At 36.1% G+C, this 22731-nt stretch overlaps 1 protein-coding gene across 1 annotated transcript in view; it reads right to left on the bottom strand.

The window, feature by feature from the left end:
• Ttc33 (tetratricopeptide repeat domain 33) overlaps positions 1 to 21630 on the bottom strand; it is a 45330-nt gene extending 23700 nt beyond the window's left edge. The window contains exons 1-2 of the mRNA XM_010633869.3: positions 21363 to 21630; positions 16445 to 16666 (exon numbers count right to left, since the gene is read on the bottom strand). Of these exons, the coding sequence (XP_010632171.1) occupies positions 16445 to 16665 (221 nt within the window). The 5' untranslated portion in view covers position 16666; positions 21363 to 21630. The remainder of the gene's footprint in view (positions 1 to 16444; positions 16667 to 21362) is intronic.
• Positions 21631 to 22731: the final 1101 nt, after the last annotated feature.

Consider the following 22731-nt stretch of genomic DNA (forward strand, 5'->3'; position numbering starts at 1 on the left):
AAAAAAAAAAAAAAAAAAAAATCTCATTTATAAAAATAGGCTATGGTTTGCCAATCCCAGCTCTATTTGGCCCAACTACTGTTAAAAGTTAAAATTTGTCAAACATCCTTGTTATTTCCAATCCTATTTTCTGTCCAACAGTTACCATCCAATAGAAGACATTTATGGAAAAACAATGGAGGCATTCTTAGTTGTCATTAGGACTAAGAGGCACCTGGTGGTGCAGGGGGTCAAAGATATTAGAAGAAAAATGGCAATCCTATACAACTAAGGTCTGTTCTGTTCCACATGCGACTAGTACTACTGCTTAAAAAGAGATGGCTTACCACATCCCTTCTCCACAAATGTTTATGTACCTTGCTTAAGTTGTTCCAAAGTAAAACATAAATAAAAGTTTCAAGATGAGCTTGACCATCACTATTTCTGATTTCTCTTGTATGGGGAATAGACACATGAATACTTGCACACACAAACAAATATGCACACATGTGCAAACACACACATATCTGAGGAAAAAGAGTGTCCTCTCCTTGCCAATGCATTTATTTTAAAACAACTATGCTATCAGCAAAAGCACCACTAAACAAAATGTGCTTTGTTGCCATCATGCATGCAAACATTTAAAGAAACAAATGAATTCTTTTCTACCAGGTAAAATGAAGCAAGAAATGCTGAATAAGAAGTTCATTACTGTCTACTTGTTGAATTCCCCCCTGCTCTGATTTCTTCTTTCTGTCTTTGGTTTACTTCTTTGGCCCTACAAATATAGGGTAACATCACTTAGTTCCTCCATTTTGAATCATTGGAAACCTGGTACCCAATAAATCAATGGTCTCTCATAACTCCTGCAGCATATCTCTTAATTCAACTAGGGATTGGAACAGACTGAAAAGACAGCCTTATTGTAGCTGTTGGATAGGAAACATTAAAAGATAAAAAGTTGGTTTAAAGTCAGTTTGGTTAATAAATGATCAAACTCTGATTCAGCCAGTTTAAAGACAACCTTAACAGTATGCAACTGAACTAGCACAAGGAAGGAAGCAAAGTGAATAGTTCCAGAGATTATAAAAGGACAAGGTGAGATAATACCCTACAATGAGGTACAGAACAGCTGGTGAACAAGGCAAATAAGTAGATAGCACACTCATTTACCAAATAGAAACGTCATAGTATTTAGCTACTCTGCTCCCAATTAGAGTTCTAATTTACTACAGCTTTAAATTTAATGAGCTATATAGTTTGTAGCTTATTCATTTATTAAATATTTGTAGGGCACTTTCTCTGGTACAGGAAGTATTTCTAGGTACTGAGGATACCACATTAAACAAAATATAAAAGATCCCTACTATTCTATCACAGCTTAACTTTTTTTTTTTTTTTTTTTTTTTTTTTATTTTTTTTTTTTTTTTTTTTTTTGGTATTGGGGATTGAACTCGGGTCCTTGCGCTTGCAAGGCAGGCCACCGAATCACTGAGCTAAATCCCCAGTCCTATCACAGCTTAACTTTCTTCAGCATGTGTTTGGGAAGGGGATAGAGAAGGGAAGACAACAAACTAAATAAAAACGTAAGTGCAATAATTTTTTTTAAAAAGGCAGGGGGATGTGAAAGTAGTGACCAAATCACTATTCAGAATGAGCAATCAGGAAAGGTTTCTCTAGGAAGGCATTTGAGCTAAGACCTAAATGACAAAAGATCTACCTGAAAATCTAGAGAAAGTCCACTTTGGACAAAGGGAAAAGCCCAAGGAAGAACAAAACATTTCATATTTTGAGGAAAGGAAGTAAGACTAGCATGCTTATAGAAGAAAAGAAGAGGTCACAGAGGTGGCCAAAGACATAATCACAGAAAATCTAATATGCCATAGCTACAGAGATGGATTTAATGTGGGTGTAATAAAGAATCCATAGTTTTTAATGCAACAGAAAGATATAAACTGACTTAAACTTTTCAAAGATCAAGTGGGCCCAAAGGGGGGTATGGACTGTAAGTGTACAAATATGTGCACAGGGAGACCAGTTACGAGACTACCAAAGTAATTCAGGTAAGAGATTATGCTAGGATAGATTACAGATACCAGGATAACTCTTACACCAGGATAACTGCAGTGAAAATAGAAGAGGGAATAGATACTTTATGTGGAAACGTAAAGTCAACTCAACTTGGAGTGGAAAAAAAAAAATCCAGGATTGCATCTATTATCTTGAGTACCTGGAAAACAGATACTGAGGCCAAATTTTACTAACTACCATTTGTTAGGCTATCTCTGGGAAGAAAGAAAAACAGGGAAAGTGAGAGGAAAGGGGAATAAAGCAGGCAGGAAGGAGAATAAATACAAGGCCTATGTGAAGCTGGCAACAGCTCCAAAAACACAAATGATACAGAGCTTGCATAACTTCTTTGAAGAGTCCAAATGAAACCACTGTGTCTTGGAAACAGTCCATTAGGGGAGAAGGGAACTTATCTGAAAACTCCCTTCAATACCCTGTTCTTCCCAAAAGTCAAGGTCTGCTCCACACTTTAACCTATCCACAATCCGGGTTTGTGACTTAGATCCTGTAAATCTTCAACAGGTCTAATACTCCAGTGTCAAGGTATGATGGTCTCTCGGTGTCAGCCAGCATCACATATGGGGTTCTTTGGTCTACGGCAGTAGCGGCAGCCAGGGCTTTGCAGCTACAAGGGCAGCCTGAACTGTCACAAGCGCAGGCAGCTGGAGGCAAATGGGGTTGTAGTGCTGAATGACACATAAACCAGCAGAGATGACCTGCAGCTTTGGAGCTTACGTAACTCAAGTGCTATCTTTTACCAGCCTGAGGAAAAGTGGACAGCACCACAGGTTTGAGAGAAAAATCAGGATTTGTGCTCTACACATGTTAAGTTTGAGATATTAATGAGACATTCAAATGGGTTATAAAGCAAGCATTAGATTTAAGAGACTAGAGTTCAGCACTGGAGGCATATACCTGATAGTCATTAGCATAGAGAGGGAACTGAATGCAGGAAATGACCTAAGTTAAAGAAGGAAAAGAATATATATAAAAAAGAGAAAAGGGTATTTTTCTAAATTTTGTAGCTGGCCAATATTCAGAAAATACGCAAAAAGAACAAGCAAAGTAAAAAGTACTGGACACTGAGACAAAATGAGAGGCAGGCAAGTGCTAGTATTGAAAATTAGAGAGCAATATATTTAGAAAGAGTAGCGCACTGTGCTAAATGATAAGAGTGCAGTAAATGAGAAAGAAGTAACAACTACAATGGCAATATGCAGGATAATGATAACCTTCTAAAAATGGTTTCAGTGGGTGAATGGAGACAGAAACATGATTTACACAGAAAGGATAATTCAGTAAGGAATGGGGATTTGCAGAAAAGAGGGAGCAAAAAGCTGACAGAACTAAGCTAAAGTTAGCTGTTATCAGCATATGTTATACCTGTGAGGAGCCAAAAGAGAGTAAGAAATGATATAAATATGAGGGGGAATAACTTTAGAATCAATGTTCCTGAGAAAGTAAAAAAAAAAGATGGGGTCTGGTGCACAAGTGAAGGTACGGGCCTTTGAAAAGAGTAGGGCATTTCACAAGACACAATGAAGACAAACAGTACAGGTACAGACATAGCAGGGATGACAGATTTGATGTTGAGAAAATACAGGCATTCCATACTGGCTACATCTTTTCTCCCATAAAATATGAGGCAAAAATCACTGATAGTAAATGCATTGAGGCTGAACACACAGCTAGAATACCCTCAAATTTACTTTGGTAGGTATACTTCTCTAAAAAAAAAAGACAAAATTCATGGTAATTATAATTATATTCCTGCTTCAGTCACACATAGACTCTAACAGAAAACTCACAACCTTTTAGCTAAACAAGCAAATATCACCATCTAGTGGTTTAGAACCTTAAATGCCAACTTATCAATACTGGAACACAAACTATTATTTTTGAAAAAGTATGTTCTAGTTAGTAATAATTCTACACAACAGTATTTGAGCAAAATAATAGAAAATTTTGATACTGCATGAAATATGCATATAATACATAAAGTTCTAAAATATACTACTATCTAAAGTACATTTAGTGCTTACTAGGTGCTAGGTGGCATGCTATGTTTTTACATGGTCTTGGCTCTTTAATCTTCCAGTATTCTATGAGATATACATCACTATCTTACACATAAGGAAACTAAAAACTAACAGAGAAGTTACAACATGCTCAAAGTCTATACATATAGAAATGACAAAGTTAGGATCTGCATGGAGGTAAAATGACTTCAAAATCCACAAAATCTTGATCTCTAAACTCAATATCCACCCAGAAAAAGCATCAACATTAGTTAGGGATTGGGTAGGAGAATAAACCAGTGTTTTAATCATAAATATTATAAAGGTACTATACCCAAATTTAAAAATATTTCAAAAACAGCTATGCAGGGAGCTCACTGCTCACCAACCTCCAGCACCCTGGGCCTTCATTGGAGCAGACCGGTGAGGACTCCCCAGCTGCTCAAGCACCTCTGCAGCATTCCTCTTCCACTCCGCCTATGCTCTCAGGCCTCCTGGTTGTGCCGGTACCTGGATCCACACTGCAGAGGCACAGGTGGTCATAAAGGCCATTTTACACAGCTCCAAAAAACAGAACGTAAGTGAACAACTGAAATAAAGGCACATCGGACCTCCACAGTTGGTAAGTTGGAGGGATCACCACCTTCCATCAGAACTTGGACTATCTTCAGAGAAAGGGCAGCTGGAACCTGTAGTACAAATTTGCAGAGTTCAACCCTGCAGGATGTCATGGAGCTCAACTTGGGCCCTGCAGCCAGAATTCAGCCTGAGTATCAGGGGTCTTCCATCGGCTAGCTGAGACTAATGGACTTAGTTCTACACATTGCTGCCCACATTGTCTATTGCGACAGCACAAATATACCCTGAAAGAGGCTCTTTAAATTTTTTTCTTTCTTTTCCTCTTATTTTTAATCTTTTTTATTTTTAAAATTTTCATTTTTCACATTCTGCAAATTCTTCCTTTTTTCTTTCTTCCTTTTCTGGCTCAGTATCTTGCTCCCCTACATTATTCTTCATCTCCCTTCTTGTTCCTCTTCCTGCCCTAATTCCAAATTCTTCTTTCTTTTTCTTTTCTTCTCTTTTTCCTTTCTTGATTGTCCTTAGTTTCAAAGGAAAGTGAGTACAATTTATAGCTTCCCTATTATTGTTAAGTTGTTCTATCTTTGTCTTTGTTCTTGTACTCTGCTTTTCCCTTTTGTCTTCAACAGATTCCTAGAGTTTGCATGATCATCCTGTGTCCTCTGGCTTCACTTGAAACCTTCTCCTATTCTTTTACCTACCTATTCCTCTTCTCCCAACTCCTTCTAAGTCCCCATCCTGAAAGGTAAAGTTGCTATATTGAAAAGTTTATTCACTATAAACATTTTGAGCTGGTCCTCGATTTTGACTTAATTCACATGGTTAAAGGTGACAGATTAATAACTACCACAAATGATCAATTTCTAAACTGTGCTTGATGCTTATTGTGTTACTGATTGTATCAATTAGGCTAAAGTGCTGTGATTGATTTAATGAATTATCCTTTCTGATATTATGAAAATAAGAATGTCTCTCAGTCTTTAGAGATTCAAAATCTAAAAAGCAGCTATATAAGGAAGATCAAGGTACTTACCAAGGAATTAAACCAAGGACAGCCCAACAACAAAAATAAATGAGAAAACACATAAGCAAGGCACAAATACAGACTTCCAGTTCACCAATGGCAAATTCTATGAGAAACGAAGTGGAAAATTCTGACAATCAACCACCAGGACACCCTGAATTCATGGCACAGGAAGTAACAAAGCAGATCAATCAGGCTCTAGAAAAATTCAAAACAGAAATAATTTCCCAGATAACTACAGAGGTGGTGAGCACAATGAAAGACATGAATAGAGACTCTAGAACAGAAACTGATGAAAAAATAGATGATCTCAGAACCATGACAGAAGCCATGAATGCCAGGCATAGGAAAGAAATGGAAACCATGAATGCACAACATAAGAAAGAAACAGAATCCATGAAACAGATTCAAAAAGATATCCAGGAGATTAAAAACTCTATGGAAAGCATTTGCAGCAGAATGAATGAATGTGAAGACAGAATTTGAGATACTGAAGATAGGATTGCAGTGGGTGACCATGAAAGGAGAGATCTCTTAAAAACAGTAAGGGATCATGACAGATCAATCCAACAACTCCTCAGTGATGCAAAGAAGAATAACATACAGCTGATAAGGAATCCATGAAGTAGCAGGAAAAAGTACAAATGAAAAAAAAAAGAAACAAAAAAAAAAACTTCACAGAATTAATGACAGAAAACTTTCCAAACAGAGCAAAAGAATTTGACATACAGATAAGTGAGACATAGGAATCCAACTAGCCATTAAAAAAAAAAAAAAAAAAAAAAAATTCTACCCTGAGACATAGAATAGTCAAGATCTTGGAAACCCAACAGAAGAACAAAATATTGAAAGCAGTTAGAGAAGAGAAACAAATCACATGCAAAGGAAAGCCTATCAGAATCACACCAGACCCCCAGGTCAAATAAAGCCTGGAGTGAGGAATTTCAAGCCCTAAGAGAAAAACAACTCCAACTTAGACTGATGTATCCTGCAAAACTCTCTTTTAAAATGAATGGGGAAATAAGATACTTCGATGACAAAGAACACCTGAGAAACTTCACGAATACCAAGCCAGCACTACAAAATATTCTAAACAATATCCTAGAAAAAGACAATGAAGGTCACAACACCATGAGGCCCAACAGAACAGATCTATCACAAATAGACAGATCATCTAGACAAAAAAAAAAATCAAAAACAAAATCTAGAACTGAACCAAGCTTTTGAACAAATGGACTAAATAGACATCTACAGAGTTCCACCCCACAAAAATCAGAATAGACATTCTTTTCAGCTGCACATGAGTAATTCTCCAAAACAGTCCACTTACTAGCTCACAGAACAGGTTTAAATAAATACAAAGGAACTGAAGTTATCCCATGTATATTATCAGACCATAGTACAACTATGAGATCAATAGCATAAGAAACCCTAAGAATTTCACAAACACATGGAAACTGAACAGCATTCTCCTAAACAATCAAAGGGTCACAGAGGAAATTAATGAAGAAATTAGTTAATTTTTACAAATAAATGATGATTCCAATACAACACATAGGAACCTATGGGACACAATGAAAGGAGTTCTACATGGAAAATTCATAGCAGTGAATGCCCACACTAGGAAAACAGAGCAAGCTCAAATAAACAACCTAATGATGAATTTTAGGCTGCTAGAAAAAGAAGAGAAAGAAAAACCCAAAGCTTGCACAAGGGAGGAAATTATAAAGATCAGAGCAGAAATCAAAGCAATGGAAACTAAGAAAATAATACAAAAAAAAATCAATAAATCAGAGCTTTTTTTTAAAAAAAGAATAAAATTGACAAACCCTTAGCCAAAATTGTCAAAAAAAGGAATGAAAAAGGTAAAGTCACAACAGATCCAACAAAAATCCCGAGAATCTACTACTTTGAGAATCTGTATTCTAATAAAATGGAAAACACAGAAGAAATGGACAGATTTCTAGATACTTACGAATTAGCAAAGTTCAATGAGAAAGATTAAAAAATAAACACCCCAATTAAAATCTGTGAAATTAAAAACATAATTAAAAGTTTACCAAAAAGAAAAGCCCAGGTACTGATGGCTCCACTGCTGAGTTCTACAAGACATTTAGAGAAAAACTACTCTTTAAACTTTTCAATGAAATTGAAAGGGAAAAAAATACTTCCAAATTCATTCCTGGAAGCAAGTGTTACTTTGATTCCAAAACCAGGGAAAAACCCAACCAAAAAAATAAAACTACAGGCCAATCTCCTTAATGAACACAGATGCAAAAATCCTCAATAATATACTGGCAAACACAATACAGAGGGTCATCAAGATCATACATCCTGACCAAGTCATATTTATCCCAGGGATGCAAGGATGCTTTGACATATGTAAATCAATAAATGTAATACAGTATCTTAACAGAGTCAAGGACAAAAACCATATGATCATATCAATAGATGCAGAAAAAGCACTCAACAAAATTCAACATCCATTCATGATAAAAAAAAAAAAAACCTGCAAAAAACTGGAATAGGTGGCCTTTATCTCAACCTCATAAAGGCTATCTATGAAAAACCAACAGCTAACATCATATTAAATGGCCAAAAACTGAAAACCTTCATACTTAAATAAGGACTAAGACAAGAATGTCCACTATCACCACTCCTGTTCAATATAGTTCTGGAAACATTAGCCACAGCAATTAGATATGAGAAAGGGATTAAAGCTATAAAGACAGGAAAGGAAAAAGTTCAACTGTCATTATTTGCTGGCAATATAATACTCTACATAGAAGACCCAATAAAGTCTGCCAAAAGACTTCTAGACTTAAATGACACTCTCAGCCGAGTAGCTGGATCCAAATCAAGTCTAAAACATCAATAGCTTTTTTGTACACGAATAAGACTCACTGAGAGAGAGATTAGGAAACCAATTCCTTTCAAAATAGCATCCAAAAAAATGAAGTATCTAGGAATCAATCTAATGGAGACAAAAGACCTCTACACTGAAAACTACAGCACTCTGAAGAAAAGAGAATGAAGAGGATAAAGAAAATGGAAAGATGTGCCCTGTTCTTAGATAGGAAGAACCAATATAGTGAAAATGGCCATACTGCTAAAACTGCTATAAAGATTCAATGCAATCCCTATTGAAATCCCAACAGTATATTTCACAGAACTTGAGAAAACAATCCAAAATTTCATTTGGAACCTGAAGAGACCTAGACTAGCAAAACCAATTCTAGGCAACAGAGACATAGCAAGGGGTATTGCCATCCCCAACTAGAAACTATACTACAAAGCCACTGTGATAAAAACAGCATGGTACTGGCAAAGAAACAGACCTGAGGATCAGTGGAATAGATCAGAAGATACAGAAACAACTCCAGATATACTCAGCTAACTCTTCTTTTATAAAGGAGCTAATTATCCTCACTGGAGGAAAGATAGCCTCTTTAATAAATGGTGCTGGAAAAACTGGATTTCAACCTGCCAAAGATTAAAACTAGATCCCTATCTTTCACCATGCACTAAAGTCCAAGTGAATTAAAGATATAAACATTAAAACAGAAACACTAAACTTACTGGAAAGTAAATTAGGTAGAACTTTCTAAGACATTGGCAGAGGAGAAGACTTTATGAACAAATCCTCAGCAGAATGAGAACTTGCACAATGAATCAACAACTGGGATCTCATTGTACTAAAAAGTTTTTGCAGTGCAAGAGAAACCACCAACAGAGCTAAGAGCCAACCTACAATGTGGGAAAAATTTCTACCAGCTGCTCCTCAAAGGACTATTATCTAGAATATATAAAGAACTCAAATAAATCAGACCCCCCCAAATATAAAGACCCAATTCCAAAATGGCATCTGAAATGAACAGACATTTCTCAGACAAAAAAGTAAAAGCAGCAAATAAATATATGAAAAAATGTTCAACATCACTGGTCATTCAATAGATGCAGATGAAAACAACACTGAAATTCTACCTCACCCCAGAAAGAATGGCTGCTATCAAGAAATCAACTAATAACAAATGCTGGCAGCGTTGTGGGGAGAAAGGAACTCTTCTCCAATGTTGGTGGGAGTGCAGACTGGTGCCACCACTGTGAAAATCAGTATGGAGGTACCTGAAAGAACTAGGATTAGAGGTTCCATTTGACCCAGCTATCCCTTTCCCAGGTATCTTTCCAAAAGAATTAACAGAATCATACCATAACAGTGATTATGTGCACCCATGGTGGCACAGTTTGTAATAGCTAAAACTTGGAAACAGCCCATTTGCCCATCAGCTGGAGACTGGATAAAGAAGACATGTTTTTTCTATAAAATGGAGTACCACTGAGCTATAAAGAATGAGAAACTACAATCATGGGAAAATTGATGCATATTGGGGCCATACTTTTAAGTAAAATAAATAAGACACACATGTGTAAATATCGAATAGTTTCTCTGGTGTGAAAAACCAAAAGTGTAAATAACATCTAAATTATATAACTGATAATGTGAAATAGGAAGAAAAGGGCTAAAGGTGTAGGGGAAGTGGGAAAGGAAATAAGGGAAAAGAAAAAATATGAGAAAAGGAAAAAGTGGAAACAAAGTCTTTGTAAATAGGGGAGGTTGGAGGGTGTGAAAGGAGGACAGGGGTATGGACAAATAATGAGAACCAAGATTTGTTATGTAAAGGTACAAGATCCCAATGATGAATGTAATGGCACTGTATAACTAAAAAGCACCAATAAACTCAATAAAAAAGGAATATGTCTCATATAATAAAGTTGTAAGTTTTATTTTCTTTAAGAACTTAATTATATTATTCCATTTTCTTGCACAGACCTCCAATGGACTGATCTGCTACAATCTGAAAACCACCCCCACTTTTGTAGCAAGTATAATTATTCCTTATGTTCTTTGTATTAACTAAAAGTAGCAAGAATGATAAAACAGGGCAGTTTCTAGGAGGCATGGGATCCTCTGATGGCCAGCTCTGAGTTGAGGACTACCCAGTGTCTTGCCCAACTGTCTTTAGATCAGACAACAATCTAAAATAATTCCACCCAAGCAACCTTTCCTCTCTCTTCCACTCCACATCAATCATCATGCTCCGAAAAGTCTAGTTCCCTCCCCATTTTCTCTCACACAAGTGAATCCCTCAAAGTTTTCCACGTTTAATTCATTGCTTACATCTGCCTTGATAAAAACACAAACATAAGTGTTAGTTTGATCCAGTTTTAAATTTCAGTATGGTATTTTTCATCTCTAGATGTTCCACTGCTTTTTTTGTTTGTTTATTTTGTTTTGTTTAGTTTTTTGTCTTTTTTTGTGTGTCTGTGTACCGGGAACCAAACTCAGGGGCCTCGTGTTGCCAGGCGGGTGCTGTATCTCTGAGCTACATTCCTTGCCCCTCCACTGTCTTTTTAATCTTTCATATCACTCCTCATTAGGTTCATATTTCTCTTTAAATCTATAAACATAGTTATATTATCATTTAATGTCTTTGCCCACTACGTCCATTATCTATGCTACTTCTAAGCCTGTTTCTCCAGTGCATGAGTTATAGTTAGAAACATCTTGGGACACCTGATAACTTTTGATTGGATGCAGACTATTTTAAATATTACGTCGTTGACTAGAAAACACTGGCTTGGCTCTGCTTTGGCAAGCAGTCAAGTTTGTTTGTGAGTTTGAACACTTCAAAATCTGTTTTTACGATTTGCAAAGCAAACCTAGAGTAAACTTTCCATCAGTGATAGTATGGTCATTGCATTAAGGAATATCTTCTCCAGGGACTCCAGTGAACGACCCTGTCTCAAAAAAATAAGAATAAAAATAAAAGACCCAATCAAAAAATGGGCAACTGAAATTAATAGAGACTTCTCAGAAGTACAAATGACCAAAAAATATATGAAAAAAAAATGTTCAACATCACTGGTCATTAGAGAAATGCAAATTAAACACTCAGATTCCATAGTAGCCCAGAAAGAACAGCTATCACCAAGAAATCTAACTGAAGGGCGAGGGAGAAAAAAATGAGAAAAGAAGGAAATAATGGAAACAAAGCTTTTGTAAATAGGAAAGGGTGGAGGAGTAGAAGGAAGAGAAAAGGAATGGGGAAAAAAATAAGAACCAAGATATATCATGTACAGATACCCTATGATGAATGTGGTCATAACGTACACCTAAACTGTACCAATAAACTCAGTGTAGAAAAAAAAATCTAATAATAAATGCTGGTGAAGCTGCAAGGAAAAATGAACCTTTCTATAATGCTCGTGAGAATATAAACTATGGTAATATAACCACTATGGAAATTAGTAGGGAGAGTCCTCAAAAAACTAAAAGTAGAAATTCCATTTGACCCAGTTATTCCCCTTCTAGATAGCATCCCAAAAGAGTTAAAGCCATTATATTACAATGATACATGCATACCCATGTTCATAGTAGAACAACTCATAATAGTTAAATAAACTCAAAATAATTAAATCTTGGAAGCAGCCTGTATGTCCATGAATAGATGAATGAATAAAGAAAATGTGGTATTCATATCTCCTAGAGCATTATTCTATCGTAAAGAAAGATTTGTATAAAAATGGATGTGCCTTTAAGTCATTTGTAGAAAAATGGTTATACCTTGAGACCATAAAGTGAAATAAATCAGACACAAAAGCTTAACTATCACATGGTTTCTCTTACATGAGAAACTTAAAGTACAGTACCAATAGATTAAAGAAAAAAACAAAAGATAAATAATAGAAAACAAAGAGAGAGATCTTTGGCAAAAGGGAAGGGGACCAAGAGATGGGGAGAGGGGAGAAAAAAGATGAAAAAAGAATTAAGATGTGTTATGAACATGTACCAACTCCTCATAATAAATGCAACCATTGTGTACTACAATAAAAATATTAATAGTAATAGCATTTAAGGAATATTGATTACATGGCAGGCATCACATTAAGTATATTATATATGTAAGTTCATTTCATAAGCACATTGTGAGGTAAGTATTTTTTGAAGGAAATTTAAGCACTGGCTGAAAATTTTTCCTAGTATTACAAAGTTAGTAAAAAGCAAACCTAGAACAAAAATATCTTGCCCTATATCCCAAAGCCTTGATCACTATACTGGAAAACTTACTTTTCTTTCTAGTTATATAAAGCCTTCTTACAAAATATGACTTGGAAGATGGAATAAGGAGAGTGTGGGATCCAGAATTATTCTCAAGTGCCACATTCTCATGTTGGGAAGAGGGAGTAGGAAAACTATCCCAATGGCCTTTGGTGGTTAGGATATTAAATAAAAATTTTCATTCTCAAAATAATGTATTCTAATGTAGAGTTTAAAAGTGCATATTCTGGGGCTTGAAATATAGTTTAATGGTACAGTATTTGACTAGCATGCACCCAATCTTGAATTGAATCCCCAGTACAACCAAACATACCAAAAAAAAAAGTATATTTTATGGAAAAAGTGCAGTCAACAGTAGTTAACTCAAAAAAACCTATTTACCATGAACAGCCAAAAAGTGACAGTTTTATAAATATTTACTGAAGGCCAAGTAAGTGCTACAAAGTATTCTAAGAGGTGACAAGACAGTAGTATAACATGTCAGATAAAGTCCTCACTATCCTGGAGTTCACATTTCCACATGAAAAAAATATATAACAAAAATAAGTATATAAATTATGTGTATAAAGTAACTTCAAAAATGGAGAAAAGCTAGAGAAAATGAAACAGGATATAACAGAGGGAAAGGGAGCATAACAGTGCTCTTCAAACTGGCTAATCACAAAGGAACTTATAGAAAATATGTGAGCAAAGACAGGAAAACCAACATCAGAAAAGAGAAGAAAAGTTTTCAGACAGACTTACGACATAAAATTTTGTACAAACTGCATTGACAAAAATGAAGGTCAATATGATTGAAATGCAGTGAAAATGAGAGCAGTTTAAGGTGAAGATAATTTGATAGGGACTCAGTTTTATTTATTTAACTTTTTTATTCTTCATTATATTACTTTCAGTCAGTTGAACATTCCCTTAATATTTTTAAACTATTGTTTCTATTTTTCTTTGGCTTCTAATAGCCAAATACTCAATTCTACTAGATTCCTTTAATTCTGTTCATTTTCCAAGATGTGTATATATTATTCCAAAACAAATTGCTAAAGACCAAAATACTTAACCATCCCACAGGGTTTTCCATTGAAAACAAAACATCCAATCCAACTGATTTTAATGAAATGACTCAATGTTTAACGTGTAGGCAGAAAACAAGAGTTATTTTATTTATCTACAAAGTTTATATCTATCCTCTACCACAGGAAATTCAGAGGGAATCCCAAGACAATAACTTAATAGCTTTTCTCTTCTATATACTAGTGTGGTCTAGAGAAAAGGCAAAAACAACAAAGTTAGTGAACTTTTAACAAGCATTTACAGGAATGCCTAAAGATGTTTTATGGATGTTCTGAAGGTGAGTTCATAAATGTGGAAAAGTTATAATTGTTTTCATCTAATTATCAATCTTTTTTTTTTTTTTTTTTGGTACCGGGGATCGAACTCGGGTCTTTGCGCTTGCGAGGCAGGCCACCAAACCGCTGAGCTAAATCCCCGGCCCCTAATTATCAATCTTATAAAATTCTGCAAAAGGAAAATCTTTAGCTAAATGACCACAAATAAGAATTCAAAATCTAACATTAAATGAGGACCAAAGTGTATAACAGATATTGTGAATAGGAAGAAAAGGTAAAAAGGGGGAAGAAAAACTAGGGAGAAGGCGTAGGGGAAAGGAAAGAAGAGAAAAAAAAATGAGACATGAAGGAAAAAATGGAAACAAAGTTTTTGTAAATAGGGAGGGGTGGAGGGGTGGAAGGGAAGGAAAGGGGACAGGAAAAACAAAAACCAAGATATATCATGTATAGGTATAAATTCCCAATTATGAATGTAATCACAATGTATATCTAAAACGTACCAATAAACTTAATGGAAAAAAAAAGACGTTAATAGATCTCAACTGCTATCCTTCATCACAATTCAAGATGCCAGTAAGGCATAATTTAAGCACTGTTTTGTTAACAATACAGTAGTAACAGTGTTACAGTAGATACAGTGTTAAATACAACACTATTCAAGAATTAAAAACAAAACATCTCTAGAAACTAGTATGTCTACCCCTCAACTATGACTCACTTATGACAAAAACAAGGAATTTTACATTCTTACAGGTTCAAACATTTTTTAAAAATAAAAGAAAGAGGAACAAAGAAAAAAGGTGTTTATCTTTATTATTATTTCATTTCCTTTTAAATTTTCAAAATTTTTAATATCCTATGAAAGATACAAATATTAGTAGCACACGGCCTGATTTTATAACTCTGAATGACCTAAACAGTATTTGTCCCAGCCAGAGCGCTATTCAGATAATGTTCCTGGGGCTCGTGGTATAGTTCTACAGTATATTTAGCTGGTTCAAAGCCTTGGTTTCCATATTTATTATGTGCACGTGTGCAAGTGCATACACACATATACACCAACACTACTTGATCGTATATGAATGTTCTAAAACTATATATTTAATCCAAATACATCAACAATTCTCATACTGTTTGTTTGTTTGTTTTGCTTTTTCTGTTTTGTTTTGGTTTTTTCCTTTTCTTTTTGCGAGGATGAGCAGTGCTAAGGATTGATCCCAGGCCTTCACACACACTACCACTGGGCTATATCCCCAGCTCTCTCATACTGTTAAGTCTAATTTTCCTAATACATTTCCTTCACCAGGACAAACGCTTCTGGATTTGATCCCTGGTGCCAAAAGGAAAAAAATAATAATGTAGCTCAAGATAGAGATCAAACACAGTAAACACAGACAGCACAATGTCCTTCCAATGGCTGCTCTAATAGAGGGTACTCAACAATCTCTCAATATGAAGAAACATAAAGCACATAATAGTACAATTTTCAATTCCTTTTCAACCATAGCCTATAAAGGTACTCCAGTATTTTCTTCTATTAGTGGTACAATTTTACCTTTCACATTGAGATATTTAATCTCTCTAGACTCCGTCTTTATATGTAGTATTAGAGACAGATCCATTTTCCTCTCTATAGTAATCTGGTTTTCATAACACAATATACTGAGCAATTTGCCTTTTCTCCACTGCTTTATGGCAAAAAGATTTTTCAGTAGCATTGAAAGCTAAATAGAGGAAGGGAAAAGGAGATTTCAAAGGTTATAAATAGAAGAAAGAAATAAGAAAAACAAAAGCCAGGTACATATAGAAGTTTAAGAGTTTAGCAAAGGAAGGATAATGAATAAATGAAGTTATTATTAAATTACCTGATAATTTAATTTATTGATTGATGTATATTAGAAGAAAATAGCAAAGGATAACTAAAGATTAATTTTTTAAATGCATATGCCCTCAAAACTTCTCAGGAAATGTTTAATTTATATTACATAACATCATAAGAAGTTTTCAGAGATTAGACCATCTTCCAGTAACCAATAAACTGGATTATATTTCACTTAGTATTTATTCTTCTTTAAACAGAACAAAAATAAAAATAAAAGTAGAGACCTTATAAGGATCCAAAAGACTATTTTCTAAACTTCATTTTCCCTGAAAACGGGAATTTTCAAGTAACTTTAAAACATCTTTAGCATCTATATCAGATTTTTTAAACATGGATTTAGTTCTAACTCTTTATCTAATTACTGAACAAAAACAAAAACAGCAAAAAAAGTAAACTACTCTCCATAAGAAAACTGTAAAGCCATACCTTTTGTTTTCAGCCAAATTGGCTCCTTCATCCTTTAACTGTTTACTTTTCTCCGCACAACCTTCAAGGAGAATTTCTTTCCTACGTTTAATGGCATGAAGCCAGTTCCCGTCATCATTCTCAACAACATCTTTCTCATCAGCTGCTTCAGCTTCAAACTGCTGCGAAGTGGCTCTTGAGACCTTCTCACCAATTTTCCTCTTCCACCCAAAGGAAGCCATTCTGGAAAGTTACAAAGACAGAGCTTGAAAAGTCAACTTGGTCTTTTACGAAAGTATAAATCCATGAACTAATAGGAAAGTATGGAATAACAGATTACACTATCACCATTTTTTAGCCTCTACTTAGTGGACCTTGGCAATTATCAAGGGCTGCTACATCACAAAGAATGGACATTACACATTATTGCATCTCCTGACAGGACAGTAACACACCACTCAAAGTACCTTGCAAAAAGTAATACTAAATCAGATCAGGCCTCTACCACGAAATATTACAAGAAATACTGGACACAGTTAAGCATTCTCAATAACATATCAGAGATGCAGGTAACACAAAACAGAAACTAATGAAATAAATTGCTACAGAAAGAGACAAGAGGGGAAGAAAGGCAGAAACCTCTAGATTAAGAGAGATTTAAGAGACATACTAACCAAACACAATGTGTAGTTCTTTTCCAATCCCAACTCAAAAAATCCAATGATGAGAAAACATTTACGAAGAAGCAAAATCAGAACACTGATTTGCTCTTTGACAATACAAAGGAATAACTGCTATATTTTAGGTGTCATTATAGAACTGTGACTATGTTTACAAAAAAGAACCCTTATCTGAGACTACAGAATTAGGGAAGAGGGAAGAAATGGAGAGTGAGAAAAAGAGATAATAGAGACGATCAAATCTGACATATCCATGCATAAATATGCCACAATGAAATCCATCATTCTACACTATTAATATGCACTAATAAAAAACTACAGCAAATATTAACTCGTAAATCCTAAAAAAGACACTTACCTTTTACAAACATTGAAATATTTCATTATGAAATTATATTACATCTAGGAATTGTTTCAAAGTTATAGGGGTGGGGAGCAGAGTAGAGGGGAAGATACAGATGAAATAGGATTGAATAGATAACTAATGAAACTGGGAGATGAGTACATACAATTCATTATACTTCTCTCTCTCAGGTGCTGAAATCTCCCATTAATATTAAAGTAAAACTTTAAAAAACGTAAACTTCATGACTTAATTCACAGAACTACTAGGTAAATCAAAAAATAACAAATGTTAAACTGCATGATAAATCTGCGCCAGTATACAAGAGTAAATAATAAAAAAGAAAGGATAAGTGCCAGGGATTAGGTTCAGTGGTGCCAGGCCTGCCTGGCAAGCACAAGGTCCTGAGTTCTAATCCTAGAAAAAAGTGGAATTGCGTTCGGCTGGGGATATAGCTCAGAGGCACAGTGTCTTCCTGGCAAGCACAAGATCCTGAGTTTGATCTCTGGTACCAATAGCAAAAAAATGTAAGGACAAGTGATACAACAAAGTTAAAATGCTAGAAGTATTTAACTAATATTTACTTAGAGAAGGGATTAACTGAGGGGTTCAAGAATTTACTAATTGCACAGATGGATTTCAGAATACTGCAGCATGGTTATAACTCCATATAAATGTTTTATATTGTATGCATTCTGGAGAGAATGTCTAAGCTTTCAGCCCATTCTTAAAGGAGTCTGTAACGCCCAAGGAGAACACGTGGTTACCTGACAGGCCAACTAGAGGAACAGGGAAAAAAATGAACCAGAAGCCTTTCTGAAACTATCAAAGAATGAGCACTGTAAGGGAAGGAGAGAAATTAAATAGTTAAAAAGTTCTAACAAATATCAAGGTTTGGGGTGGGGGGGCTTGTTTGTTTGTTTCTTGGGTCCAGGTCTTTCTCTGTAGTTTAGGATAGCCTTGAACTCACTATGTAGCTCAGGCTGGTCTCTGACTTGTGGCAATCCTCATGTAACTTCCTTGTTGAGATGACAGGTGTATACCACCACATCCAGCCTAGATTATCAAGGTCTTTATCACTGACATACATGGCTGAAGTAAAAAAAATAATAATAAATACTGGAAGGAAAGAGACCAAAAAAAGTAAAGGTGGCTATGAGATCATTTACTGAAAAACAGAAAAATCCAAAATAGCAGTGAGATTTGGAGATTGAAGAAAATTGTGCATCACGGGATCTAAGTTCTAATGAATATGAGGAAGTGTCAATAAATCATAGGAATCAAGAAATAGGCAACATATGTTAAAGGCTTGGTCACCAGACTGTGGTTATTATGAGGTGGTGAAACTGTCAGAGAAGGAGAGGCAGCTAGGTCACTGGGAATGTGCCCTTAAAGAGGATATTGTGACCATACTTTCTTTCTTTGCTTCCTGGCCACCATGAGGTAAGCAGGCCTCCCCACTAAGCCTTTTAGCTACCATAATGTATTGCCTTATGACAGGGCCCAGAGCAAATGAGTCAACCATGGACTGGAACCTTGGAAACTATGAATCTAAATAAACTTGTCCTCCTCAAGAAAAAGATAAGAAAAGAAATATATAGTATAATACAAGTGAACCACATGCTTTCCACAGGAGCACTGATTTTTAGTAAGACCTGGAAAAGTAACAGATTATAAACTGCACTAGGGAATTAGGACAATGCAAACTCCCCAGACCTGTCATAATATGGGAGATGAGTTTCCTCTGTCTGTAGATGACTATATGTATCCTAGGGGAGCTACTAAGAAATGGGTAAAAATAGAACTGTGGTTATAAAGGATCACAAGTCCAGAAACACAGAGTGAAGACAACTTGGAAGAATGTATCATTACAAAAGCCTCACAAGGTACCAGGGTAAGACAAGATAAAAATATGTCAGTAAAAATTTATTACTGTCCCTAAAGATAACAAGAATACTGACTAGATTCTGTGACTTAAAAGTTTCCAAGTGGAACTTTGTTTCTATATTAGCAGCTTGGGACATCTGGCAGTATAATAGCTCTATTAATAGAAGCAGAACTCTGGTGTATTTACAGATGGCAAATTACATTAGAAATCACTGAACATGCCTGTTGATTATTAGAAGCAGAGGTTAGTAGGAAGAGGAATACAAAATGAGAGATCCACATGTATTTTTTCAAAATTAACAGGTTACTCAGACTCCCACTAACCCTACCTATCTTGCAACCCAAAACCATTGTTGTAACTGCTGATGATATGGTTATCAACCATGTATGAAAAATACACACTGTTACCTCAGATGTATCATTACCTCCCACCACTCTCTGGCCCCCAAAATTCCTTAAGATAACATTGTAAAGGTCAGGACAGAATGAAGCTATAAGGATACACCAGGCCTCATCCACACAAGAAATTGACAAGTTTCACTTAAGAGAAGGCCAAGAATAGATTTCTTGAGACAAAACAAAAGTTAATAATCAATACAGAGTGAAAAGTACAGGAAAGTTCAATGGTGTAGGGAAATAAAAGTGAAAGATTTCATGCCTCAAAGCCACATATTTCTCAGGGAAATAGAAAGTAGTCATCCGTTCTAAGGAAAAATAAATGGGCCAAACTGAAAGATCTGAAATCGTCATCATAAAGATTAGGAAAGATACAATAATAAGGGATGAGCAGAGACTGCAAATGGGATCAAGTGCCTACTGAGGTTAAAAGCATGTATCTGTTACCAAAGCCATTAACAATTTATGTTGAAAACTGCCTGGAGAGAGTACAGTCAATTATAATACAGGGTAAGTACTACCAGACAGTAATCAGAGGATGCTATGTCTCAGAAAGGACACTTCAGGCTTTATGAATAAAAGTTGAGTCTTAAAAAGAGGGGTGAGTTCTAGACCATATACAAAACACTTACCCCAAAGAAAACCTGATGATGAATTGATTCAGATAGCTTAAATGATACAGGGTGGGGGAAATAACTATTGAGAGTTTTGGAGTCCCTTCTGTGGTTAAAATGCTCTCTACTTGTGATTGTGAGATAACTCTTCGAACACCCTAAGAGCGAATGAATTATATAAGAGAGTGCATTCTATGATACATCAATTATATCAATAAAGCTGTTTTTTTTAAAAAAAAGATAAATAGTATGAGTTTATTTTCCTCTGAGGTTATCTGAACATAAAATTAAAACCTATGAAGAGGTTTTCCTAAATCTATAATTAGATGCAAGACGCCAACATCCCAGCCTTAATTTTTCACAGGGATAAGAAAATGTATCACAATCATACAGGTTTAATGTTTAACTAGTGAAACCAAACAAATTCAACATTTTTTATAGAATTATATTTAATAAATGCTATAAAAATTCTAAAACAATGTCACTGTATTCCAAATTCTTGTACTGGTACATTAATCTCCACAGTAGGCTCTCGACAAATCCACGCTTGACATTTTACCAGGCAACAAGCTGTCTTGTGCTTTTAGCAAAGTAAAATGCCTTGCTTGCCTGATTGCGTCAAGGATGCAACATCCAAGAAAAAAAAAACACTGCATGGACATAAGAAATCACAACAGCATCCTTCTGGGTAGAGATGATTCGGAAGTGAAAAATTCAAGAAAAATTTACCTAGAAATGTCACCGCAAGAGAGAAACCGCTATTAGCGACTCTCTCTTCATCAGCCAACAATAATAAAAGTGTTCCTAAAGACAAAGCTCATAAAGGCTGCCCTGGACGTCACCTGCGAGTTCAGCAGAGCGGCCCGCGGCCTGGCCAAGCCACCTTCCAGGCCCCAGACCAGCAAACTCGGCCCCGCTCCCCGCCGGCTACCTAAATCTCAGAGCCGTGGACTAGAAAGCGCCAGGCGGCGGAACCCGGGTGAGCCCGAGCCCAGGCTCGCCTACCCCTAGAGACCAACCTCAGCGCGGGTTCTGTCAGGCCTCCGTCGAATCACTACTTCTGAAGCTCCTTGTTCGCCTTTCCCTTCACACCCTCTGGCTTCCACCGCAGACGTTAGCCCCAGTTACTTGATAACCCCTGGCTTAGTGTTTACATTCCGCTTGCCCTTTGATCACCGGAAGCGGAAATTGTCCCTCGATTTATTAGGGCATCATCCGATCCTTGCTCCCTGGTCTCTTAAGAAACAGGCTGAACCACCCTGGAGGCGTCCGGATGGTCAAGAGGAAATGGGCACAATTAAGAATTGTTAAATATTCCTCATCTGACAGAGCCTTCTCCAGGACCGCAAATCCCAGAAGTCATTATGGTTACCCCACCGCATTACCTTCTGGGATTTGTAGTTAGGGAAAAGTGCGGCTGCGTGGATTGCGGAGCTGTCCCGGCTACTGTGAGGCGTAGTGCTCAGGTAAAAATGAGGTGGGATGGGGTTGATTTTGAGGGGCGTTCAAAGGATTAACAAGTACAAAGTACTGTAGTCCTGCTCTAAAGGGGTTTACCATTTAGCCAGGGAGGACAAGCAGACGCACACAGTTAAAACTGGATTGAGAAAGGTTCAAAACAGGCTAATTAGGGAAGGTCGTGACTGAACTGTTGGCTTCAGGTAGGAAGGAATTAACAAATAAGTTGGTCCCAAAAGAGAAAATTATGACCTGAAAATAGCTGTAGGTCATGTCTTGAAAATAAGCGGGCAAATGTTAACACAGGTATGTGTTAACATAACTTAGGAAATAGAAAAATTAAGCATCTTGACTCTTGAAGGACCGTGTTTGGAGACTAGAGACCAGGCTTTCTCACCCTCAGTACTACAGTGCAGATCACTGTTTGGAACTCAAGAGTTCCTTGCTGGGCAAAAGGGTTGTCTCGTAGGGTGAGCAGCAATACAGTATCCTCATCGAGTACTTCTGATGCATACTAAAATCTGTCTAAAAGAAAAGCACCAGGGCAACTGTTACAAACTGAACTAGATGCTTTTTTCGTAAAACACTTTATTTAGGACAAATTAGTTATTCAGACTTGCACATTAGACCTTTTCTCAGAGCTGAGTAAAAAGAGACTATTACTTCAATAAAACAAATGATAGTGTTTGTTGTAAACATAAAATTCCATGGGTCATTCTCCAAAATAGACCACATGCTACCTCACAGAACATGCTTAAGTAAATGCAAAGAAATTGAAGTTATCCCATGTATATTATCAGACTAGAGTGCAATTAAACTGGAAATCTATAGCCTAAGAAACCACAAGAACTTCACAAACATATGGAAATTAAATAACACCCTGCTGACCAACCATTGGGTCACAGAGGAAATTATTAGGCTGCTAGAAAA

This window comes from Fukomys damarensis, unplaced genomic scaffold (assembly GCF_012274545.1).
Source record: "Fukomys damarensis isolate Sample0158 unplaced genomic scaffold, DMR_v1.0_HiC HiC_scaffold_1, whole genome shotgun sequence".
NCBI classification, from domain to species: Eukaryota; Metazoa; Chordata; class Mammalia; order Rodentia; family Bathyergidae; genus Fukomys; species Fukomys damarensis.